This window comes from Lepisosteus oculatus, chromosome 8, assembly GCF_040954835.1.
Source record: "Lepisosteus oculatus isolate fLepOcu1 chromosome 8, fLepOcu1.hap2, whole genome shotgun sequence".
Lineage (NCBI taxonomy): Eukaryota > Metazoa > Chordata > Actinopteri > Semionotiformes > Lepisosteidae > Lepisosteus > Lepisosteus oculatus.
This window is the reverse complement of record NC_090703.1, coordinates 39,247,649-39,272,183: the sequence shown is the minus strand read 5'-3', so window position 1 is coordinate 39,272,183 and position 24,535 is coordinate 39,247,649. Positions and strand designations below refer to the sequence as shown.

Genomic DNA, 24,535 nt, shown 5'->3' with positions numbered 1-24,535 from the left:
GTTGATTTATGGCTGGGTTTTAATTACCTATTGAAATGCAACCCTCAAGCTGCTTTCGTGCTCCACAAAATATGATTCAAAGGAACATCCCTACTGAAGTCAGGGAGTCAACATATAAATCTGGGCTGTTTCTCATGACTACTGAGGGACGACTGGAGGGTCAGACATGCTGTTTGTACTTTTCCAGTCAGGAAGTTTATCTCTACGTCTCGTGAAGGTCTTAGGCTAGGTATACAGCCTACTCTCAATCAGTTTCTTGGTACAGTAATTTAGAGCCTCTGGCCTGGGTAATGAAACCTTATTATTTGTGTGTGTGTGTGCTTCTAACAGTGCTGAGAGGCAGTTTATCATATTGTAAACCAAATATGTTGATATAATGGTCCATCTTGGCACTGTTTTGGTATGTAGCCGGGGAGTTTTCTTTTAAATGCATGGGAATGTCTTCGTACATATTAAACCAAATGCTGTCTTATTCCAGAGAAGCTAAAAATACAGAGATTTAATCCTTGTAGTCAAAAAGCAGGTCACTTTAATAAGACTGTTGTTAGCTGCCAGATCTCTTTTACAATAGAATCTGCCCGAATGTAGAAACTGAACGGTAAACCAGTTTTTTACCATAAAAACATTTTATGGGTATAATTTATATCAATGAAATGCTGCATCCTGTATGGGACTTTCAGGATGATCTATTTAGTGTTATACAAAAGGAAGTACTGCTTTCTTTGTTTAAAGAGATACTGATACTTAATATTGGATTTAGTAAAATATTTTAAATATCTAAAGCAAAACATTTCTACTTAAGGAATTATTGTACATTTTGCACATTTGTAATGTTTTTGTTTTTTATTCTTGGGCACAATCATCATGAGCATTGACAACCCTGGCAGCATTGATGCACAGACCTGATCAGCCTCAGACAGATTGTTGTGAGATATTATATTGCTCCTCTTGTGCAGCTGATCACTGTTGCTTCCTATTGACGGCATTATCGATTGGATCCACAGGTCAGCCATCAGACTCGGATCAATAGAAAACGCTAGCTACAGAAAGACCCCACTATTGCTTTCTTGACGTTGTGCTGTTGTAATCTCAGCAATGTTATCTTATCGGAAGAACTGACACTATTAGATCACCTGGCAGGAATAAAGAGGTTGGCTTAAACAATGCAGCATTCAGCATAACATTCACCACAAAAACTAAATGCATTTTTTTTTGCTCGGGCTGATGCTGATTTTAGCTGTCCGTGTGGATGTTATCTCTGAATGGCCTGCTAGTATGCAGACTGCAGTCTGCAGCCATTCTATCATGGATTAAATCTTCCTGGAATCTCTCGTGCTTTAGCCAGTATAGTCTCAAAATGATGGCTGTGATGGTCCTGGCCAGTATGGTTATTTTCTGCCTTTCAGGACAAGGTCTTTCCCCAACAGAACCAGTTCCAGGATTTCTTTGAACTAGCCTGCTGATTGTAGAAGGAGAACCATGTTGTTCTTAGAGTGTCATCTCCCACAGACAGGCTGCCTTCAGTCATACTAGTTTTTAACCATCTTTATTACTCAAGCTTTGCCTGGTCAGATCTCTCTCTATTGTGTGAAATACAGTTCTTTTTTAATAAAGTTCTTTTTTAATCAAATTCTAAAACAATTTTAGCAATCTTTATTTGACCCCAAACATTGAGCACCTTGCATGTTTATGAAACTACTTGACGTTTATCCTGAAGCAATAAAAGGTTATTCTTGTATTTAAACTAACATTGTTGCTATATCTCAAGGACCAATGCTACTAAAAAAAATCAACATACCCATATATTCACTAGATTCATATATTCACTATTTAATATGTAAATAACACTATGGGCCCAGTGAATTATTAATGTCAAATGTGGTATGTTCTTTCAATGTAACATACAGGTGTAACATGGGGAATACAACTGGGCTGCACAGTGGCATGGCTTATGAAACATGCATCAGAGGACACAAATGGAAACTACTTGAAGGTGCATTTAAGAGCAGGAACAGGAGGCACTTCTTTACCCAGAGGCATGTGGGAGTGTAGAACAAGCTATCCAGCTATGTGCCTTAGGCTGAAACTTTGGCTTCATTCAAGAAACACCTAGATAAGATCCTTGGATCCATCCACTACAGAACAAGGGTTGAATGACCACCATTGTTATTCTTTGTGGGGTTTGAATGTGTCCTGAGCTTTTGGGATGGGCTTTGAGTTGTGTGATCATTTCCAGAAATAGGCAGCACTCTGACAGATAGATGGTGGAATATATTTGAGGATGAAGTAGCAATAAGGGAGAGGAATATGCTTTTGGTTCCTTTCAGAAAGCTCTCCTTGGTCAGTGGTCTCTTAGATCAATTCTGTAATCTTCTTTAAAGTACTGTTTGTGTTTAAGACTATTCAAGTTGAATATTAAATTCTAGCATAAAAAAGGTTTAGAACAAGATAATATGACTGCATTGCATCAGCCTGTTCAGTTTTGCTGCTGTTGAGCTTTTCTTTTGTGTAGGTTCTGTGAATGAATAAGTGGAATTTGCACAGTTGACTGTATTTATAAAACTTCTGTTTGTGTTAACAAGCAAATGTAGGTCTGTTTAATGGGCTAAATAACATCCGCTCGCTTGAAGAGACTGATAAAGACTCTTTCCACCCGCTACGTTACTTATGATACACGTAGACACTCACTAGATGATGCTTTGATTTCATCTGTGTTCTATCTCCTCTCTGCAAAATGCAGGTGTTATGTGTAAGAGACCACAGAAACTACAAACAACAATGTTGTTGTGTACCTTGACCACATTCCTTAGTTGGGCCTAAGTGTCAGTGAAGGAGAACGTCAGATAATTAAATGTGCAGTTACAAGTTTGACTTTTGGAACCATTCATACCTGTTCCAACAAGACTTTCAAGACTTTCTTGATAAAGGCACTGAAGGGCGTTTCCAGATGCTGCATTTTTTATTTTTAGACTGCTTTGCATATTCAGTACAGTAATTGCGGTCTTGTATTTTTCTGCACAAACTGCATGGCACCAAAATATCCTAGGGCCACAGCCCTGAGTTCACATTGCGCCTCTTAATAAAGCACACCACTCTTGAATGAGAAATCAGGGTGAAAAATGTAATAAATTACTTTTCAGTGTGGTGTAAAGCCATTTATTTTGGCATTTATATTTTGTTGAGGCTTTATATACTGTAGATACAGTGCATGTTAGACCTAAGTCATCATTACCTGTGATAATGATAGTTAAAATGCATGTACTATAATGGCTGAAATGCTATGATATTGCTGTGGACTGTACACTGCCATTACAGATATAATTGGTCAGAATGGAAAATTGCAATGTATTTCTCTGAGAATTAGATCTTGACACTCATTACTTGTAGTCTAGTTCACACAAAGCCTGACATGAGTCCTGAAATGAAGCAGTTCTGAAGTGAGTGAGCTGTACCATTAGCTGCCAGAATCTCAGAACGCAGAGTGCAGCCTTCCCTTAATAGAGAAGCAATAAAATCTGTGACATCTTGTATGAGTACTTCTGGTGTTTTGTTAATGTAACAATCCATCTCCCCGTGTTCTCAAGTGCTGTTGGATTAAATGGCTTCCATTAGCAATTACAGTAATATGGAACACTGTCAATGACTGCTTTATGTGGTTGATGCCGTTTTTTTTTACTTTTGACACAGTCGCACAGGATTTACCATCTTAGCGGAACAGCTTGTTAAGTATTGTTAGGCTGATGCATTGCGTTTCTGCGGGCTCCTCTCTGCTGCAAACATTTAATGCTGCGCTTCTCCTTCAGGTTGCTATGCAAAATAAATAAAAGTGGACAATTTGGCTATAACTGTGCTCCCTTTGCAAATAAAAATGATGGCAAATATAGATTCATGGCCTTAAAAGGATAAAAGGATAGAATTTTAAAAATCACAACAGCGGTTTATTAAACGATATTTTTCCTAAAAGCTGGTTTTCTACCATGCTTCCTCCCTGCTTTACACTTGTTACATGTGACTGTGAAACTCTTCGAAGTTGTGTATGTTATGCCCTTTTTGAAATACAATCTGATTAGCTGTGTTATTCATATTCACATAAAATCTCAGCCAGCTGATGTTACTCTCTCCTCCATTAGTTTACAGTATTAAGTGCCAGGTTTGCCTTTTCCTTTTTTATTCTCCAATACAATGTGTTATCATTCTCTCCTGCTTGAGGCCAAGGAGCTCAAGTACCTCTTTTTTAAACAATTAACTGCGTTTTTCTAAGACAGAAACAAATAGAGGTTGGATCCCCATAGTTGATGCCTATACTACATTTTTGTTGCGTTTAAAAATGGAGGGTTAAAATCTTTTGACCTGTTTCCTGTTGTTATATATGTAGTTTTTCTCGTAAGTGCAGATCAATAGGTTACCGTTGTTTTCCATACAGTTTAGACAGTTTACAGTATTCACATATGAAGTGAATTCAGCACTGCATCTCCCATCTGGAGCTGGAGGTTGTAGCACAAGAACAGAAACAAGCCCAGTTTCTGTGTCAGAAAACAAAAAAGAAGACTCCATTAACATTTGCTGAAGTCCTCCAGACTCAAGAGGCCTCTTAAACTATATCTGTCTCTTCACAGTCGTTGAGATCATTAGCATTAATGTCAACCTTCAATCCACTGATTTTGCTGTTTAATTTGTTAGCTCGTTAAGCTCTCACCTTGCGTGATGAGGCTGGCGACGACTGCCACTTCCCAGATCCTACAAAATTTTAAAGTAATTTTGCCTTTTCTTTTGAGCTGTGTGGACCCAGCTTAAGCCAATTCATTTCCATTACTATCCGAGTTGATTTTTTAAAAATAAACATTGAAGAGGTCTTTTAAAAATAATGTAGTTCTCTGACACACCTCTCAGGTTTTCCTGCTGTGGGATGGACACTCATCAGGCAGCTGTGCAAGAAGAACAAAATGCTGATGCATTGGCACCTACTCTAAGCAATCACATTAGCACAGATGACCTGTTCACTTTGCAGCCTGTGTGCCGTGTAACCACAATTACAGTTTACTTGTCAGCTTTTTTTGTGGCCTGGCATTAGATGATCATTTTATTTACGTGCATCCCAGCAGTATTTAACAAAGTAGTTTATTGTGAACATAAAAATATTAAGTCCCTGGAAATAAAATTGGCTAAGGAAGGCTCTATCACAATGTCGTATTTCATGAGTTAATGATCATTTTAAATGATAAAGTTTTAATTATAAGAGCAAAAAAAGAAAAAAACTTCAAAATGAAACAACTTTCCCTCAAATCCCACTCATGGGGCACCTCCCCTCCCTAATGTCTAACCGTTGTTGAGACAGAAGCTACACATTGTCCTCAGCACAACTACAAAGCTCAATCCCTCCTCCCTAAAGACCATGGGCTGTGAGAAAACTCCATGTGAATCAGGAATCTTAAATTCTTAACTATATCCTGACCTGAGCTTGTGTCTTCTGGTTTTTGTTCCAAAGTGACTAGTCAATTAAGCAATAATTAAGTCAATTAAGGATAACTAATTAGTCTCCCTATTAGACGTAGGTTTTTTCTTCAGGACTTTTACAGCCGATTACACAAGATATTCGCTTCATTAAGGGTACAGTTACCTATCAGCCACCTTGGAGCCTGGTTAGGAGTGTTTGCAACGATGTAGTTAATTAAATACTTAGATCTACTTTGAGAAGACAGGCCAGGACCCAGTGATGCCAGAGGAGGGAGAGAAGTGTCTTTGCGCATAGAAGCAGCATCTTTTTAGCTGCAGTGAGCTCAGCTGGCCGGATCTGTTTCTGCCACTGCCAGAGGCCAGGATTAGAATTAAAATATTTTGCCTAGTGTAGCATTAGGCGGTACTATTAAATCTGCTCATCCTGATGTTTTGACATGGGGTGGAGAATGCTTTGAGGGTGGAGCATTAATTGCAAAGATGATATTGGACTGCAGTAGAAAACATTATTAACAAAAAACAAATGTGATGACTCACCACTAGACATTAGATCTAAGCCCATGAGATAGCATCTGGTGTCAAGTTGATGTGTGATTTTGCCAGAATGCTTTTTTTGTCGTCATTTTGATTGGAGAGATCTTGCAGAAATGAGTTTAATGCTGGAAGTGGTGGTGTTTGGACTATTAGTTGCCACTTTTTTCTTGTACAAGTTCCACATTAGTGCCCTGGTTTGGTGACAAGCGGCTGTAAAAATCTGTGTAAAATGCTTGTCTTCTGGAGCATACCACAACAGAAAAACGGTGAACAAATAATAATATACTTGTACTTGTACCTGTAGATACATAGTTTTACATCTATACACATAAATGGATGCGTGTATATTCTATTACAAACATAGCTGGCATGGTCTGCAATTCTTTTCAATGAAGGAGCCCTAAAATTCTATTTCCATGCATAAGCTAGTTCTGAGTGCTAAATATGGTCTTGTCTGAAAATGTAAAGGTGCTGACCCTGGTATCCTGACTGAATTCTAAGTCAGGTTTTCTCAATCTGGACTCTGCCATCTAAACTTTCCCATTCAGTTTAATTGGTCATTTAATTTCTTTCTTACCAGTCTTAAGTGCTGTGTACTTTTATTCAAGCTGCAGTTAAATGACTGCATCCTCTCTTAATATGCTGTGTTTCAGTGGGAAAGTAATGTGAATACAGAAGTGGCCTCCTCTCAGTTGTGCCCTTGCTCATACTCTTATCTGCCATCTTCCTGCTTTGTGAAAAGCATTGTGGGTTGATAAACACTACAATACATTAATGGAAGATGTTACTTTTTTTACAAAGCCACAGGTACTAGTATCGTATAGCTGTGCTGGTGTCTGAATTCGCCTTTTGCTTAATCGTACTTCTCTTAAAACACGTGAAACACAGCCTCAAAACCACAAGAGAAACGTTTTAGTCTCTTTAAAAGAAGACAATGTCATCAAAATGAGGGTGGTATTTAGAGAGGCTTTTGTGATTAACCTCAGCCAGAGTAAATTATGGTTATAGTTACAATTTAACAGACATTTGTTTCACTATATACATGCGTTTAATTATCTTTGGTTTGGTTTTTGTTTCACTATATACATGCGTTTAATTATCTTTGTCTTTCAGAGGCTTATATTCACTGGCTGCAGTGCTGGGGCAGCATGTTTGCCCTGCTTGCTCCATGTTTTTGATCCTATATCATTAAGGAATAAAATAAAAGCCGCTGCCCTTTTGTGTCCTGTGAGCTGCAGCTGTCCATGCCTGGCTATTAACCTAACAATGAATGTGAGCTCTCCGAGTGAAGTGTCTTCGCTTGCCGGCACTCAGCTAAAGGGCTGAGCTTGTTTCCTTTGATGCTGTCCAACAGCTTACCCTGGCTATAAATAACACATGAAATGACTTTCAAGGTAGAGAGATAGAATCCATTTTGGAATGTTCTATGAAATGAAGAGTGATTTATGATTTCATACAATTCCTGCTGAAAGCATTTCAGGCTTTGCTCGGTCATCAAAGTCCTGCCAACCCAATCTATTATTTATTGTATAGTATGTCTAGTGCCGAGTGAGTATTTTATGGTGGGTAATGTTTGTCTTTAGCAAACATGATGTGGAAAAATCAATATCAGATACAATAAACAGCATTAGGGGATTATTTACACTTTTCAACATTTTCAAAATTGTGCACAGAGATAGAAATAACCTCTTTTTTTTCCCAGGGACTTGATTGAGATAGGGCAGAGTATGCAGTCAATCAATTATTAATCACGTTTTTACCACTAGGTGCTGTGTCTGGACCAGTGAGGTAGACCTGCCGCTGTGATGTATCACAGTGCGAAGCCGTGTGACATGCGAGGTTACAGCGAATGACATGATGTCTATCATATCTCAAGCTGCACATTTAGTTCTGTCTCACTTTCTCTAAAGAAGCATACAGCAGTTCTGCTGGTGCGGTCGACTTTCAGAGGGGATGAAGGTGTCGGTCTCCGCAGGTTTTGTTTCTTAATTTTATAGCCACAGCAGAAGACTTGCGGAGGCAGGCGAGTCTTAATTGTTTTCCCGAGACACAACTGCTTCAGCTAATTTCTTTTGTTTCTGACCTTGGATGTCATTTTAAAAGCAGGGCACTGTTTCTTGTGTTTTTTTTAGGCATGGATTGTGGATGAAAGTGCAAGGCCAGGTGAAGGTGAAATGATGAGAACAGTTGCGACATGGCGCTTTTCCAAACTTTCTCCACTTTTAGGATCACTAAATGTTTTTATTTTTAAGTACCATCCCCATCTTGAATTGTCAATAGTTATTCAGCTCCGTTCACCATCGTAGGCCCCGTGCAGAAGTGATATCCTTCCAAAATGTGCGCTGTTAGCTTTTAACACTACAGTTATGGTGCAAGCTGACAGGTGCTGGAAAACCAGGACACCCAATACTGGAGTGAGCCCACCCAAACACGGTCACATTTGAGTTATTTAGCTCTTATCCGACACTGTGGTCTGTGGACTTTACATTCCTATTTGTCCTGCAGATTCATTTTTCACTGGTCGACCCACTTATTTGCCCCACGCACAGATTTTTAAAAGCCCTACAGCTGACATTGTTAAAAATTATTGAATATTATATCATCTCATTTTCCTTATTAGTGCTCTTGTCCCATTTTGTGTGCCTTTTGATATGCAATAGTAAAATAGACTTGAGTCTTTTTATTATTTTATTATTCTAATTATTTCCTTTAATTAGAATTTGACCAATATTTAAAACTTGTCCTCGGGCATGCTTTGCACAGTGTGGCGAACTTGGATAGGTGCATATAATGACCTCTCTCTGGCAGTCATCTGCTTTAGTACAGTTGTTCCCTGGGGTCCATGTTATTACTCTTGAGCGATGCTGTGTTATGCTTGTTCAGAGTACTTGTTTAGGTTGTAGCGCAATCGCATGAAACAGAACTGGGCGGAGTGGTGGCACTGTAGCTAAGGATCTGTGCTGGTTCAAATCCCGCGGCCGGCAGAGGAATCCTACTTTTACCACGTGAGCAAGGCCCTTAACCCCAACTGCTCCAGTGGCGCTGTACAATAGCTGACCCTGCGCTCTGACCCCAAGCTTTTCTCCCTGTCTGTGTGTCTGTGTCTCATGGAGAGCAGGCTGGGGTATGCTTACAATGTGTGCGCACTCAAGGAAATCAGTAATATTGTATTGACCAAAAGCAGACTAGATTGGAACAGCAACTGTAGGTGATTATTTGTGAGCTCTTAAGTGTTATACAGTCTACCCAATACCATCTCCTGTTCATCTTTCTCAGAAAACCTCTGATGTGCTGATGCCTTCTGCAGGCTATGTTGTATTTCACTTGGTCTTCCATAATTGTGTGTGCTGATATTAGTGTACTGTAGCTGCCAGTATTGTTTACAAAAGTAAAAATGTACAAACTCACAAATCTTTTTTTTTTTACTTTTACGAACTTTTTTCAAAAATATATTTTCCTTTGTGGAATGCGCGTCTAAGATTTAATATGCAAAACGCAACTGCTATATTTCAACTATATTCTAATTTGTATGGACAAATATGCTGTGAAACTTTGGTTGCTCGTTTACTCTCAATTGCCAAAAAAACAAACCATGTTGTTCTTCCATGATTTTTTTTTTGCCTTTCAGTTCACATCGGACCAACAGTAGCTGGAAAAATTAACTGTCATCTTCATTGCTTAAAAATAATACAACTGCAGACTGCTGCACAATATGCAGATCTGCCAAAAAAATGAAAAGTCCAGCTTTTAAATGCACTTATCTTTCCTGGTCAAATCAGTTCTAACTCGGCTTCCCTCCCTCCCCCCAAAAAACAGTGCACATAATCACAACATAATTTCATGCAGCTTGATTGTGTAAAATGTCTTTATTCATTTCAGGTCTTCCAGAGTCTGTCATTGCCGCTGCGTGCTCCAGAATCGGTCAGCGGGTTTTGCATCTTGACAGGTATGCATGTTTATATACAGGACAATTAGAATATATCCAGGATGGCACAGTGGTTAACATTGCAGACTTGCAGTGCCGGGGTCCTGGGTTCAGTTCTGGGTGCATATGGGGAGGACATATAAACTCCATGTCTGTGTCCATTCCTCCAGGTGCTCTGGTGTCCTCCCACAGTCCAAAGACAGGCTGATAAGTAATTTAGCTTCTGGAAAAATTGTCCCTGGTGTGATTGCGAGCATGTTTGTGTCTGTGTGCCATGTGATGGACTGGCATCCTTTTGAGGGTGTACACCCCCTTATGCCCATGCTTGCCAGGGTAGGCTACAGTTTCCCTACAACCCTGAATTGGATGGTGTGGTTATGCATTATGTCTTCGGAGAGTAGATATCCTCACACAAATGTTATGTCCCATTTCTCATCTGCCCAAAATTAGTTGCCCTCTTAGACTTACTTACTTTGCCTGGGTAAAAACTAGGTTGTCTAAAACTAGAGATAACTACAGTCTGTGATGTGAAACTATTCTGTTATTCATTGATTTCTTTTGAGCACTGAACATTGGTATTGATGAAGTATACACTTCATGTACATGTCTTTACACTCAAAAACATCATTGATCCAATATTTAGAATGTTGTTAATAGAGGAGTTTTTTTTAACCACAGGCAATAACTCCCAAACAAGCATACTTAGAATGGTTCTCAATGGTTAAAGCTTAGGGACCACATTAATAAAAGCTCTTCACCTGTCTCACCAGTTTCATAAACAGTTAAAAACGGAGACCTTTACAAAATAAATTATCACAGCCAAAACAGACTTCTGAAGGACATAGTTGCCAACATATCTTTTAAGTGTAGATTCCAGAGAGGGCTTTGTCTAAGACATTAAGAATGCAGTTTGTTTTGAACTGCTTAGTATGATAAAAATTCATTTTGAATTCTCACAAGGTTTTCTCTTAGCATTATGGGGCATTCCTGGTTCGTGCTATAAGGGAAGAGGCTCTTTGACTCCCAGCTTCTTGTTTGATAGAGTTATTACTAAGAGCTGCATCAGTACTCTGATGCAGTCTGATTCTGACCATGCTGTATCTGCTGTTGGCTCACAGTGTGCAAGTAGGGGAATAGTTTTAATGGTGCATTTCAGAGGCCATATATTTTTAAAAGCATTTTAAACTTAAAGACAAAAAATAATTAATAATCAAGTTCATCATTTAGTAAAATGTAGAATTTGGAATTTGGGAAATTGAACCCTTTGCTGAAGGAATATTATGCTTAGCTACGCCTTGTGTTATTATAAATATTGTTTTCTGGATATTTGCTTTGGCCTGCTTCCAAAATTATTTGAAAAAACACCTGTGCCTTTTGAGGTTCTTCACCGGCAATTTAGGAATAAAACAGTCCTGGTTCTGTAAGTACAATTAAAATGTATGTTCACATTTCAAAAACAAATTCAAAGCATGTTGCGTTCCTTCACTGCTGATAAAAGATAAAATTCTTTTATGAAGATATGATGCCTTTTGATATCTAAAACATCTGCGTTCTTTCTATGTTGTTGTTGATGTTGTTGTTTTCCAGATCAAATTAGTGTTCTTACTGTTTTACTAACTTCTTTGCTTCTTCCAAAATGATACCATTGTCTACATTTCTGTACAGCTTAGTACAATATGCATTTAAATAGTCTTCTTTCCATTTTCAAGTATAGTGCTTTAGTGTGAGTGTTCTTCTGCTCCTGGTTCTGACATTCCTGAATGGAGTGGTGTGTTAACAGAAAATATGCAAACATTCAGGTGTGGGATATGGGTATTTATTCTACAACCTTAGATGAACTGAGGCCACCTGAATTGTCAGTCATTACTTAATAACACATCTTTGTCTGAAAACACAGCTTCCAAGCCTAACCTATAGCCAGCTAAGGGTTTTTCTGTTTTTGCTTTTGTATTTTTTTCCTCCACTCTTCCTTGCAGAACTCTTGTAGCTCAGAAGTATTCTTAGGTCTTCGTGGATACACTGCATGTTGGAGATATCCCCACAAATTCTCAATAATATTCAAAGTCTGAGGGCTGTGAGGGCCATTCCATGATGAGGTCGAAGGAAAGGTTTCTGACAACTCTCTAATGCAGATCATTTCTGTGAAAGCAACACTGTACCATGGACCTGTGGACAATTACTCCAGTTCCAACTAAACTTTTCTGCAGGTCCTTTGCAGTGATCTGTGGGTTCCCCTTTGCAGATCTGACCAGTTTTCAATCAGTTCTACCAGAACTCTGAGTTTTTTCTTCCAGATCTTGCCTTGATTTCAACAGGAGCTTTTAATTTCCATTTCTTAATGATGTTTGTGATGGCTGAAATTGCAAGCTGGAAGCATTTTATAGCCTTCTCCTGCTTTATAATAGTGAATTATCTTTAAAGTTATCAGACAGCTGTTTAGAGGAGCCCATAGTTGTTGAAAGCAGGCAGAATAACAGTCACAACCTGAGAGGGTAGAAGGGTCAGCGTATATATTCAACCCTGGAGTTGTCTTCACCTTACTTAGTTTAATGCCTAACGAGTCAATCATGTTTTGGAGCCTTTGAAAAACATGAATTCAAAAAAGTAGAAATGAATCAACTGGAAGAGTGGCCAGACTTTTGTACATGCCCGACTCACTTTATTTTTTTCGATCTGTTAAAATCAGCAAATAGTAATTTTGTAGTATAATTTGCAGAAAGTGGTTGACTTAATTTTGTACCCAGTAGAGGATGTCACCTTCTGTTCACTTAGAGATTTGTTGAAACAATTGGACCATTTGAATCTTTTGCACACAGCTTTATTTGTCATTTAAAAGGTATATATGTTTTTCAATAACATGCAGTAATACACACCTAAAATTAGAATAAGGGTAGGTCTATATGATTAAATTTAAAATTTAGTATTTGGCTTACATTTGCACCACATCTACCATAACATCACTGAGAATGACAATAATATGTAATTTATGTTTAACATAAATTTTGATTATTTTGTTACAGGAGAACTTATTATGCCGGAAACTGGGCCAGTTTCACATTTCCAGGATTACTTTCCTGGATTGATGAATACAAGGTAACTTTTTTTATTAGCATTGTTTTTAAGATATATTTCATACCATAAACAATTGCTAAACGTTTTTTTCATAATTACTGATAATTAGATATATTGCGATAAATGGAACAAAAGTTTTATACTTTCTATTATTTTTAGAACAACAAAGTTGAAACTGCTGAACTAGAATTGGCCTTTCAGTCAGATTTAAATATTATTAAATTAGATCATTTTTAAAAAGCTGAAAATGTAGACTTCTGGGAGGCTTAACCAGCAAAGGTTGGACTCTGTGATCCAGATGTCTCCAGTTTGAGTATCTTACTAGCAGTCTTTGACCAGAATGAGTTTATCATCATCTAAAATACTACTGGGGGTAGTTGTCCTGACCACTCTTGGCTCTCAGTGAAACTGTAACCAACCTGTACAACTTCCTGAGCCTTTGCAGACTCTGGGTGACATCTGTGAAAGATGTGCCTCTGTTCCAGTCAGTTATATCTCCTCTATGCCCAAGGAGGTATAGCATGATGGGTAGGTGGATCACCCCAAGTGATAATGGGGGTCCTCACTGTGAGCTGGGACTTAAATCCAGAATAGGCAATGGAAAATGCTTTATCATTTAAAACATTATTTAAGAAATCATTGAAAGTACTAAATTCTGAATCAAAGATACAAATAATATTCTGATTGTAGTCTGTGGGTAAAATGATAAAAAATAACAGCATTTAAATATGTAATTGTATCCATATTGAACATATTGAGACATCCAGAAAATCTGTGTGGTTGTTTTTTTGCCTAGTAATATTGATTACAAAAAAGAGTATCATCACATTTTCATAACACTCTATATTCTTTAGCACAAAATAATTTATACTAGTTATACCATAATGAAGCCACTGAACATTGTGTCCTTCAGTCAATCCAATCCATGAGAGCACAGCTTCAAGATATAAAAGACATGGGCAGGCCAGTTACCAAGTGGCTCCCATATGTCTAGAGAGCTTTTCAGATAGGTGGATACCAAGTCAGCATAGGATTGGTTTAGAGTGTCCTCTGTAATATGCAACATTAGCTCATAGACAAAACTATGGCATTGAGTTGGAGAAGGCGATAATCCAAAGTGTCTTGCTATCCAGAGGAACTCGCGAACAGAGGTGGCTGTATTAATCTGCTGGCCTTCTGTAACGGTTGGTGAGCCAGGTCCAGTTAGGTCATGAGAATTAAAAGATTTTATGAAAGCCTTGACACATAAGGATGATCCTAATACTTTAATTTGTAAAGTTATTCACTATACTGACAAGCAGTTAGTTCTTCATACCATCAGAAAACTGGATACGCTGCTTTGACATTAACAATGTGTCGTCCTGACTCGGTGTACTGCGGTCTTTGCTACTCATTCTGCACCTGGTCCAGAAAAGCATGATGAATAGCAAAAATATGAACAAAATGAGGGATATATATGTGAACCAAGAAAAATGGGACAACTTTATTTTATAGTTGATCAGACAAAGTGCAGCAAAACAATGAATAAGCGAAAATCGTTCAGAGAATAGCAAAATCATTCCTTAATAAATCAATGATAAACTAAACAGTAACACTAGAGGGGCGAGTTGCAGGGAGAGCCTATGCTTGAGCTTCACTGACTTCATTTAGACTGAGCCCCCCCGACCTTGTTACTTTTCTGTAATATTGCAACAATGGGTACTGCTCTTTTTAAAAAGTTGCCAATCTTATTCACTGAAACACAGTCATTGTTTCATTTTGCATTTCATTTTGTGGTTCCATTTTGAATGGAACAGGGTGTCTTGTGTGTTGTTTTTTTAAATATACTATGACATGAATGTTGTGGAGCTTCTCTTGTAAATTAATTGTTTTAGGTAGATGAATGCAATTTTTTTCACAATCACGGATGCAAATTTCTTCTGTGTTCAATGTAGTGGTGAGACATTTGGTGGTGCTGTATTTAACCAAATCACTCAGCTAATTAGTTCTGCATAAATAGTTCCCTGTTTGTTCATGTCCCTTAGATTGATTTTGGTTACATTTCTATAGTTTGGAAGCCTCCACATACGGCCAAGTTAAAGATATTGGGGAAATACACTGGAATTGCCTTTGTTGATTACCAAACAAGGTGACCTCTTAGATTCTTCTGTGCCCCCAGAGGAATGGAAGGTAGCTGTTCAATCCATGTAAAACAGAAGATCTTAGATGGGATTCCATCTGAATTACTGTTGGTAGTGAGTGAACATATTAGTTGGTCAATCTTAAACTGGCAATTTGCTTTCTTCCTGTATTTCATTATTTATAAGTATATATATATATTGTAAGGCTAAACCTAATGCCAAATTGGTGCTGCTCATCAGTGGTTGATGGAATGAATCCTGTCTAATAGGTGTAATGCTTGGGATTTTTTTGTGATGTAAGTTATTTAATAATATTAAAAAATAGTGAAACCATGTAAACTTAAAATAAGGTAGTGCATATTTTATGAATCCAACATTTGAAAGAAAAAGCATTGTGAATAAAGAGGGAAATCTTAGTTGTAAGCTTTATACAACATGAAAATAGAGCTAAAATAGTATAAAAGTAGGTCTATAATTAAAGAAAAGAAAGTCAAAACTTAGAGGTGTTATTGAACAGCGGAGGGTATTTTTGCAGCTGTAGGTTGTCAAAACAAAAAGGTGGAGACCTTTTTTTAACTTGTGTTGATCAGAATAATATCATAGAATTTTGAAAAGCATTTCTAAAGCTTTTTTTCAGTCTTTTCAATGTGCTGTTGGGATAAAGTATTGATTTCCAGTTACTGCTTATTCCTTGCGATCCATCATATCATAGTAAACATTTTGCTGACGATCATCTTGTACTTTTTATTATAAATGCATACCCGTGTGCATACTTTTACACGCATTTAGTTTTCTGAAATACGAGAATATTTGATTTAAATATTCATGCAATTATAATATAGAGGCCATATACATGATTTGTGCTAGTTTATGAAAACATACGAATATAAGCTATTGTACATCTGAATCTTATGAGCTGTGTTGTTTTTTTCAGTATCTAGCTGGAAATTCTCAGACCTATTAAATACTAACACTTTTTACTGTGTCCTCTTTTCAGTCTTTTTAAACCCTGGGAGTGATAAATGGCTTACAAGTTTAAGTAATAAAGGATGATATAACTGTTTGAACTGAGAGACTGAGTAAATGGCCTTTTAACTGGCCTCGGATAAAAATGTTATGTTATGTCCAAATGAATAGATAATTGGAATATATCATGAAATCATTTTCCATCCTATTTTGTCAAATGTCCTTTATCCCTTTCTTGTTCCCCTAATGCTCGGCTTGGAACCCTTTGGTAGCTTCCCCAATCGACATAATTGGAATGTTAAAATGATTCTCAGATGCCCGCCTTGTTGCCCTCGCACCGGTGTGGATATGTTTATTTCTTCACAAGTGGTGATCTTCAGTGCTCGAGGCAAAACAGTCTGCCTGCATGTGAAACCGATGATTCAATAACAAGATTTTCTCATTTTCCGTCTGCGTCTGAGAAGAAAAATGATATCAAATTGTCACTTGTTTTCAGACGTGAAAATACTTAGCTACTTGGCGGATTTTCGCCTTTGGTCAGGAAGAAAGAAAATACATTAATTTTACTTAGTGTTGTTAAAATTTTGAAATTTGTTCTTTGGAAAATGTTACATGTGCATTTTTAAGGGAATCAGGATATTATAAAATGTGTTTTTTATTTTCTATTTTCATTGAGTGAAGAATTATTTACTAAATGTAGTTCTGCAGTTATGGCAGTGCGTGATGAATACATTATTTTTTAGTAACTATCCTAACGGTAAGTTATAAATTAACAAGTAATAGGTTTATTCCATGCTGAAAAGAGAAGAAAGAAAATGCAATGTTTCAGCCGTGGAGCCTTCTTCAGGTGTCTGGTTATAACAAATGTGATTAACATGTGATGTATGCAAAAGTGCACACATCATATTAGAAAAATATCAAACTTTAGTTCCATTTTACTGTTGGCTCCTTCCAGCTTAGTGCTTTTTAAGTGGGGTGACACTCCAACCCATTTCCATGGATTTCCAGTCCATTTTCATGAATGGTCTTCATACTATTGGCCTCCGTGATTTCTCTTTCTGTTCACCAGCAAGGTACTACGAATGAGGCGAAGGAATGGAGGGATAAGTTGAAGGAAGGGGAGGAGGCTGTTCTCTTGAACTCCGTGGACAGATCCATCTCCAACGTGGAAGTGTTTTGCTATGCAAGGTAATGAAGATTTCATCTCTTTAAAGGCCATTTTCCATGACTTTGCTTTCGATAATCTTTTTCCTCTTTAGTCATTCACAAAGTCTTGAATAGAATGTAGTTTTCACACAGTTGCGGAGAGAAATTAGGCTGAAACTAAATGCATTCTTAACAGGATTTGGGGAAAGGTATAGGTGAATACAGATGTTTAGCAATATGGTATTCTGTCTAAACCTTGAAGGCATCATTAAACACCAGTGAAACATTATATTTAGCGCTTTTGGTTTTTTAGTGTTTTTAGATGCTTTTATATTTTTAATGCACCATGGCAATATTATTTTTGTCACTCATATCAGGGAGTTAGAAAGGGTTTCCTGTTAAACCCATACTGGGAAAGAGATGACATCAATGTGAATTCAGCCACCCCTTTGTTGAGATTTCCCAGTGAATGTCAAATTTATTTTTCACATCATGGGTGTTTTTTGTTCTTATCTGTTTTAACTGAAAACTAGAAACTATAGTTAATTATTGTACAACGGCCATGGCCATCCAACATTTATGACATACAGCTGGTTGCTGACTGTCTTTTAATGCTCAGAAAGCTATTGAAAGAATTTGTTTGCATGTGAAGCTTGCATGACGGATGCATTTATTGAAAAAGCACAAATGGAAAGGGTGTGGTACCTATAAACAAAGGGAGATGAAACAATAATGTTATTTAATTTTAATGTGACATAGGCCAAGTGTGCAAAGTCTTAATTTTCTGAAAAACAATCCGTTTATCAGGCTAACGATTTTTTGTGAGTAAACTCTTCATAAGATGTGAATTTTACATTTTACTTTATTTGCTTACAATTAGTTTTATTGTTTTCCCATTCTGGATTTTGCCTTTCCTTTTTTATTGTTCTTTTGTTACTGTTTTAAGGCATTGTATCAATGAAAAGTATATCTTGAACAATCAACTTTACTTATGTACATGACCGACAAATGCAATAATGTGTAAGCAATTCACATCTATGGTATATTTCATCATCATGTGTAGTATTTATCCATTTATCTCTTCACATAAAGGCCTGTCATGTCATTTTAAGATATGGAAAAGCATCCTGTGGAGCTAAACTGAAGTAATTGTAACTTAAATGAAATAAAAATCCTTACTATGTTCTTACTACGGATCCAAAAAGTCTTACCAGCAGCTAGATCACCCTGCAACTCACAACTGGCAAACCATTGATGAAGTGCAGGTGGGAGCCTGGTCAGTACCTGGATGGGAGATCTCCTGGGAAAGAATAAGTTTGCTGCTGCAAGAGGTTTTAGTGGGGCCAGTAGGAGGCACCCTGCTGTCTGTGTGGGTCCTAATGCCTCAGTTTAGTGACGCAGACACTTTACTGTAAAAAGGCGCCGTCCTTCGGATGAGATGTAAAACCGAGGTCCTGACTCTCTGTGGTCATTAAAAATTCCAGGGAGATTCTCGAAAGGCGTAGGGGTGTTACCCTGGCGTCCTGGCCAATTTCCCATTGGCACTTACCGATCATGGCCTCCTAATAATCCCCATCTATGAATTGGCTACATCACTGTGTTCTCCTCTCCAATGATAGCTGATGTGTGGTGAGTGTACTGTGCTGTAACGCTCTTTGAGTGGAGCGTCCAGGAACGCGCTTTATAAGTATAAAGAATGATTAACTATCATTACTTGCTTAAGTTTAGTTGAAGTCAGCTTAGTGTTTGGAATCTTAATCACTTTATATATTAGGCAAATGCCCTTAGTTCCTCCTTCACTTCAGTTTTTCAGTTTACTTCTGAGCTGGATTGGAGCAAGTGATTGATGTTCTTGCTCAAATACTAAAACAAGTCCTGCTTTAAGGAACTCTGTATTGTAAATCATTAATTACGAGCTGTGCAATAATTAAAACCAAAACCCAAGAAAAATATCACAGTGCCAGGTGCAGGTCTTCACGTTCTGGCCGTATTCCTCTAGTTAAAAATCCGTGAACCACTATTTAGCTGTAGCAAGCAGTATAATATTTCATTCCATCGTACATTTTTCAGAACAGGCCCAATTCTGACCTGAAGAAACTATATGAGAGGGTGGAGAAATGACTTTATACACCAGCATTGATACTCCCTTGTGCTTCAAGATTTTTTTCAAAAGCAACGCTTCCCTGAAGCACATACAGTAGTGTAACGTGGCTGAACAATGAATGAGTGAAAAAACTAGAAATTGAAAACCAACCATCATTTTAACTCAAATGTTTAATCTGTAACTCGTGTTTTGCATTCCTTTCCAAGTTATTTAGATGCAGGAAATAGACATCAAATTTCCACAGCGCTAGCTCACCGTTGCCTGCATTAAACTTTCAGAGAGCAGTTATCTTTTTCCTTGTGGAAAATGAAGCAAATGACCTTTCTGGCCAGCATGCCAAGAACCCAGTATGGTTTCTGTTTATCAGTTTTATAGTAATGGAGTAATGCTAGATTTAACCGACTTTGCGTAAAGGTTGTGGTAAATAAGATTCAAAGGTTCAAGATTTTAATACTGTTGTGTTCTTTAATTGCTCAGCATTGGTAAGGAAAAGCAATGCGTCTAGTAGTCCGGTAGGCAGCACTCTTTCTTCAGGTCCCTAATTTCTCAAAACCAAAGCTCTTAAGTGCTTTGTCATTCAAATCCAAAGACACTATTTAAAATGGAAGGCGTGTTAAGATTGGATTTTTTCTAATTTCCTCTTTAGGCTTGCACATACTATCCCATTTAAGAAGGCCGATTACTTTTTACCTAAACGTTAGTGGAAACTAGTCTCTCTTTTGATCTGATCTGCTGTGCAGTGGGACTGCTGGTGCGTAGTGGCTACCCTACATCACCTACCTGTTGGTGGAAGCTGAACCGGGTTAATTTTTAGGTGTAAAATGCCGTAGTATCATGGTGATAAAAATAGTGTTATAAATGGATTTTGTTTTGTGTTTGTGGTTGGAAGTGAGGAATCGGAGACTGAGGATAAGGATGAACCAGATCTTCCTGTGACAAAGGCTTCTGGAGTAGCTGAGGGAGGGGGAGATGACCCGACTGCAGAACCTGCAGACAGAACCGATCCAGACAGCCAGGGCACAGCAGATGAGGAGCAGCCTTTTCAGACACCCAGTGACACCGATCCACAGCCCCAAAGTCATGTCAATGGCCAGAGAGGGTTTTCTGAGGATCAGAGCCCCAAAAAAGAGGGTGATGCGCCCCCTGACCAGCTTTCAGTAACACCAGGAGCAGGAGATACAGTGCAGGATCCCAACCTTCCTCCTCAGAGCACTGCAGAACCAAAAAGAGAGAAGATCACCTACTCCAAGCTAATCAAAGAGGGACGAAGATTTAATATTGACCTTGTCTCTAAGGTAAACCAAGGCTTCTTTTGTAGTCTTTTAAAATTTGCCATTGTTTTCAGATTTCCTTTGATTCTCAGTTCTCTTCTGAACTTTCAGCTCCTGTACTCACGAGGATCCTTAGTGGACCTGCTTGTCAAATCCAATGTCAGCAGATATGCAGAATTTAAAAATGTTACCAGGATCCTTACCTACCACAATGGAAAGGTGGAAAAGGTAATCTGAAATCTCTCATTATCAAAATGATTGAATTTAGAAATATTTTTCCCATATGTTGCATATGCCCATAGCAATTAGATGGAGTAACTGACACCTTGGAATGTTATAAGACATTTTTGTTTCAAAAAGAAGTGATGCAATATTTAGCAATGATGCTTTGGCTCAGGTTCTTGGGTTTGAATTGTGTAACATTCAACATTGGGTTTCAGTGGTATGCAGTCGGGTATAGTTTCTCATTGTCTTCCTCATTTTTTTTTTAAACGACAGTGTGCATTAGACATTCCCATCTGTCACTCTTTGCACCGCTACATAATAAAAAAAACAGTCGAGTATTGATTGATAATCAATTGTTTTAGTGCCTTTTCCCCTGTTTCAAGGTGGTTTGTGAAGTGAATCAAAGCCACAGCACAGAAACAGTTCACACCAAAAAGAAGACAGAAGTGTGCATACATTTATAAAATTGAGGTCATGATTCAGAGGTCACCTACTCAGCAGTTTTTAACCTTTTAGCCTGAAAACTGTAGTTATCATTAGATTATTGAGTGACATTTGCTTTTCCTAGAGCCAGCTGTGGCTTAACACAGGCCTGGAGATAGTGTTACCTTCTAAGCATTGGAAGCAGTTAAGAGCCTGTGGCATATGGTGTCAAGCTGTTAAAGCTGTCTATAGAAAATTAGAGTACAATGTAGTAATTTTTTAGCATTTGCACAGCAAATCCAGACCATCTCCAAAACAGGTTTTGCAAATGTCATTTAGCTAGTGGATAAAACGTGAATTACTCGGAGGGCACTGAGTAATGAACAGATTAATGTTTAGTCATTTTTTACAAAATCTAAATGGTTTATTATAACTTATGTGTTTTACTGAAGTAGTATGACTTACCACTCACTCTGCAAGACCTACCCATGGAATATCCCAGTACTGAAGAAGCTGTTGCAAGGGTCCCTGTTTTAAAAGTGAGGTTAAAGAATAATGATAGGCCTCAGGCTTTTTCTTGTACTTTACTTACAAACATACCGTCTCCACACCGTCGCAAATATTTAGACGGCAGACTTCTGAGATTATCGATTTGCTCTCCTGTGGTCCCAACTCTGAAGTACATCACTTAGCACAATCACTGTGCAAGTGTTTAACTTGTTGCATTATTATGTAGTGTTTTAGTAATTGTGATTAACTACATGATTAGTGATTTAGTATTGTGTTTTTGTATCTGGTTTTGGTCAGAGTTTTACATAACGTTATGTGTTTCTCAGACAGATGGGTGCCCAAGCTGACAGTAAGGGTAGTCTAGACAAGCTATACTGCGCTAGGTTTGTCACTGTCCACAGGTTTGTCAGGGGGAGCTGGGTACCAGTTATAGAATGCTGTTGATGCTTGTTTGTGTGTGTTTATGTAGCAGATCTGGGCCCTAAGCTTTTTTGCCAGTTGTTCTCTTAACACATTTCACATGAAGGATCAACACATTGCCTGAGACTTCCAACTCCTTTACCTGGAAGTACAGTAGTTAACGCCAACACAAATCCTCATACAGTGCAGTGTGCTTCAGCAAGTGAAAATCTACATTAGAACATGCAATCTTAAGTCTACTGATGTAGGTGGTACCTTAGTAATGAATTTTAAAGTCCCTTGGAAGACTTTGGAAGACCTTTCATGGCAGCTATACCGACCACAGAGAAACACGATCTTCATCTGTATTCCTGTACTTTCTAGGCGCGGTAAAGCCTGACTTTGTAATCCAATAAACACTCAATCAGACAGCAGTAATCCGTGACCTGTGAAGATGTGGTATTAACCATGTTGTGTTTTATATCTCGCTATATCCCTTGTTTTAGGTGCCCTGCTCTCGAGCAGACGTCTTTGCAAGCAAACAGCTGACTATGGTGGAGAAGAGAATGCTAATGAAGTTTCTGACCTTCTGTATGGACTATGAGCAACATCCCGAAGAGTTTTTGGGTACTGTTTCTATTCTCTCAAAAACTTTCAAAGTAGAGATAATTATACTGAGTGGATACATCCTCTTGAGGCTCTGAAAGGAAAGGTCCGTTATACCTCCCAATGATGCAGTGAGTAAAACACTGATGTGTTTGAAAAGTTACCTTTCAAACAGCTTTGTTTTTATTTTTTCCACTTATTCATCATTTTCTGCAAGTGCGTGATGTGAAGAAAATTGCTCACACGTCCGTCTATATAATGCAGGACTCAGCAGCTGGGGTCTTGACTAGGTCTTCCAATTTGATGTTCATATTATTTTTGTTGTAAAAGCTCTGCCAAAAATCAAATCAAAGTTTATTTATCAAATGCACAACAATACGGCGTGCAGCAGTAGTTGCTGGCAATGAAATGTCCTTTTCTGCGAGCTCACAAAAATTACAAGAATCACAAAACTTCACGAAAACACAAAAATCACAAAATTGAGTTACATTTTTTAAATTGAATAAAACTCAATGTGAGTAGAGCTGTTATGTGTCCATGGTGTATGCAATATATACATGTAGTGCAGTTATGCTGAATATTGTGGGAATTGTGTGTCGATGTAGCCATTACAGGTGATTTTCTAAGGAGCTACAGGTTGGCTATTTAGCAGTCTTATTGCCTGGAGGTAGAAGCTGTTCCGTAGTCTGTTGGACTTGGACCGAATGCTTTGGTACCGTTTACCAGACGGTAGGAGGGAAAACAGTTTGTGACTGGGATGACTGGGGTCCTTGAGAATGGACCTGGCCTTCTTCAGACACCTAACTGAGTAGATATCCTGGATGCTTGGTCTGAGCTCACAGCTGGTGTTTTGATTTGGGCTTGATTTGATTTGATTTATATAACTGAGTATCACTTATAGGGCCCAAAGCTGGTTTTCCCTTCTAAAGGAAATAAAGGATTCCAACAATCTCTGATTAAAACTCTAAAAGTCTAAAAGTTTTCCAAAGACTGATGTTCTTGATTCCAAAGAACAAATAAAACAGGAAAAACAGTGACATTAATTTTTTTCTTTTTTTATTTCCTAGTTTTAAAAAAATATATTTTTATCCATTACCTTTTGTTTTTCTTCTTTTCCTGTCTAGATTATTTTCTTTATTCTCCTTTATGCATCATGTCAGTAGACGTGCTGCAGAAACACTGCCTCCCCAAAGAAACTGCAGGAGGGCGGGTTACAGTTTTGACGGTTCTCGAGCGAACTTATCTTGTCCTGTCCCCAGGGACTGCCAGCTAGATGGTTAGGCCATTAGTTATTTTTATGGAGGCTACAGGTTTGCCCAATGCGTGAACAAATGTCAAATTATAATAAATCTCAAACATTTAAACTTGATTAATTAGTCACCTGTTGGGCCTCCGTTCAGGTTAAAGGCCTAAAGCATCTCCAGCTTCGCCGAGTGCATGTAGATCTGTCTTATCAGTGGCATGAACATGATTTTTGTTTTGTTTTTTCGTTCTAGATTTCAAGGACCGCTCTTTTTCGGAGTTTTTGCAGACCAAAAAGCTGACCGACAACCTGCAGCACTTTGTTTTGCACTCGATTGCCATGGCGTCGGAGACCGACAGCACAGCCGAGGGTCTGCGAGCCACGAGGCATTTCCTCCAGTGCCTTGGACGCTATGGAAACACCCCCTTCCTCTTCCCTCTCTACGGGCTCGGAGAAATCCCTCAGTGCTTCTGCAGGTTAGAACTTGAACAGGGTTTGCCTTCTGAATGATCGTTATTATAATAATAATTGGTCGGC

The 24,535-nt window shown here is 38.2% G+C and overlaps 1 protein-coding gene across 1 annotated transcript in view; it reads left to right on the top strand.

Annotated features, from left to right (window-relative positions):
- Positions 1 to 24,535, top strand: part of chm (CHM Rab escort protein) — an 83,889-nt gene that overhangs the window by 13,082 nt on the left and 46,272 nt on the right. Inside the window, exons 2-8 of the mRNA XM_015351390.2 lie at positions 9,868 to 9,934; positions 12,934 to 13,006; positions 17,141 to 17,259; positions 20,211 to 20,616; positions 20,704 to 20,820; positions 22,656 to 22,776; positions 24,252 to 24,474. Of these exons, the coding sequence (XP_015206876.2) occupies positions 9,868 to 9,934; positions 12,934 to 13,006; positions 17,141 to 17,259; positions 20,211 to 20,616; positions 20,704 to 20,820; positions 22,656 to 22,776; positions 24,252 to 24,474 (1,126 nt within the window). The remainder of the gene's footprint in view (positions 1 to 9,867; positions 9,935 to 12,933; positions 13,007 to 17,140; positions 17,260 to 20,210; positions 20,617 to 20,703; positions 20,821 to 22,655; positions 22,777 to 24,251; positions 24,475 to 24,535) is intronic.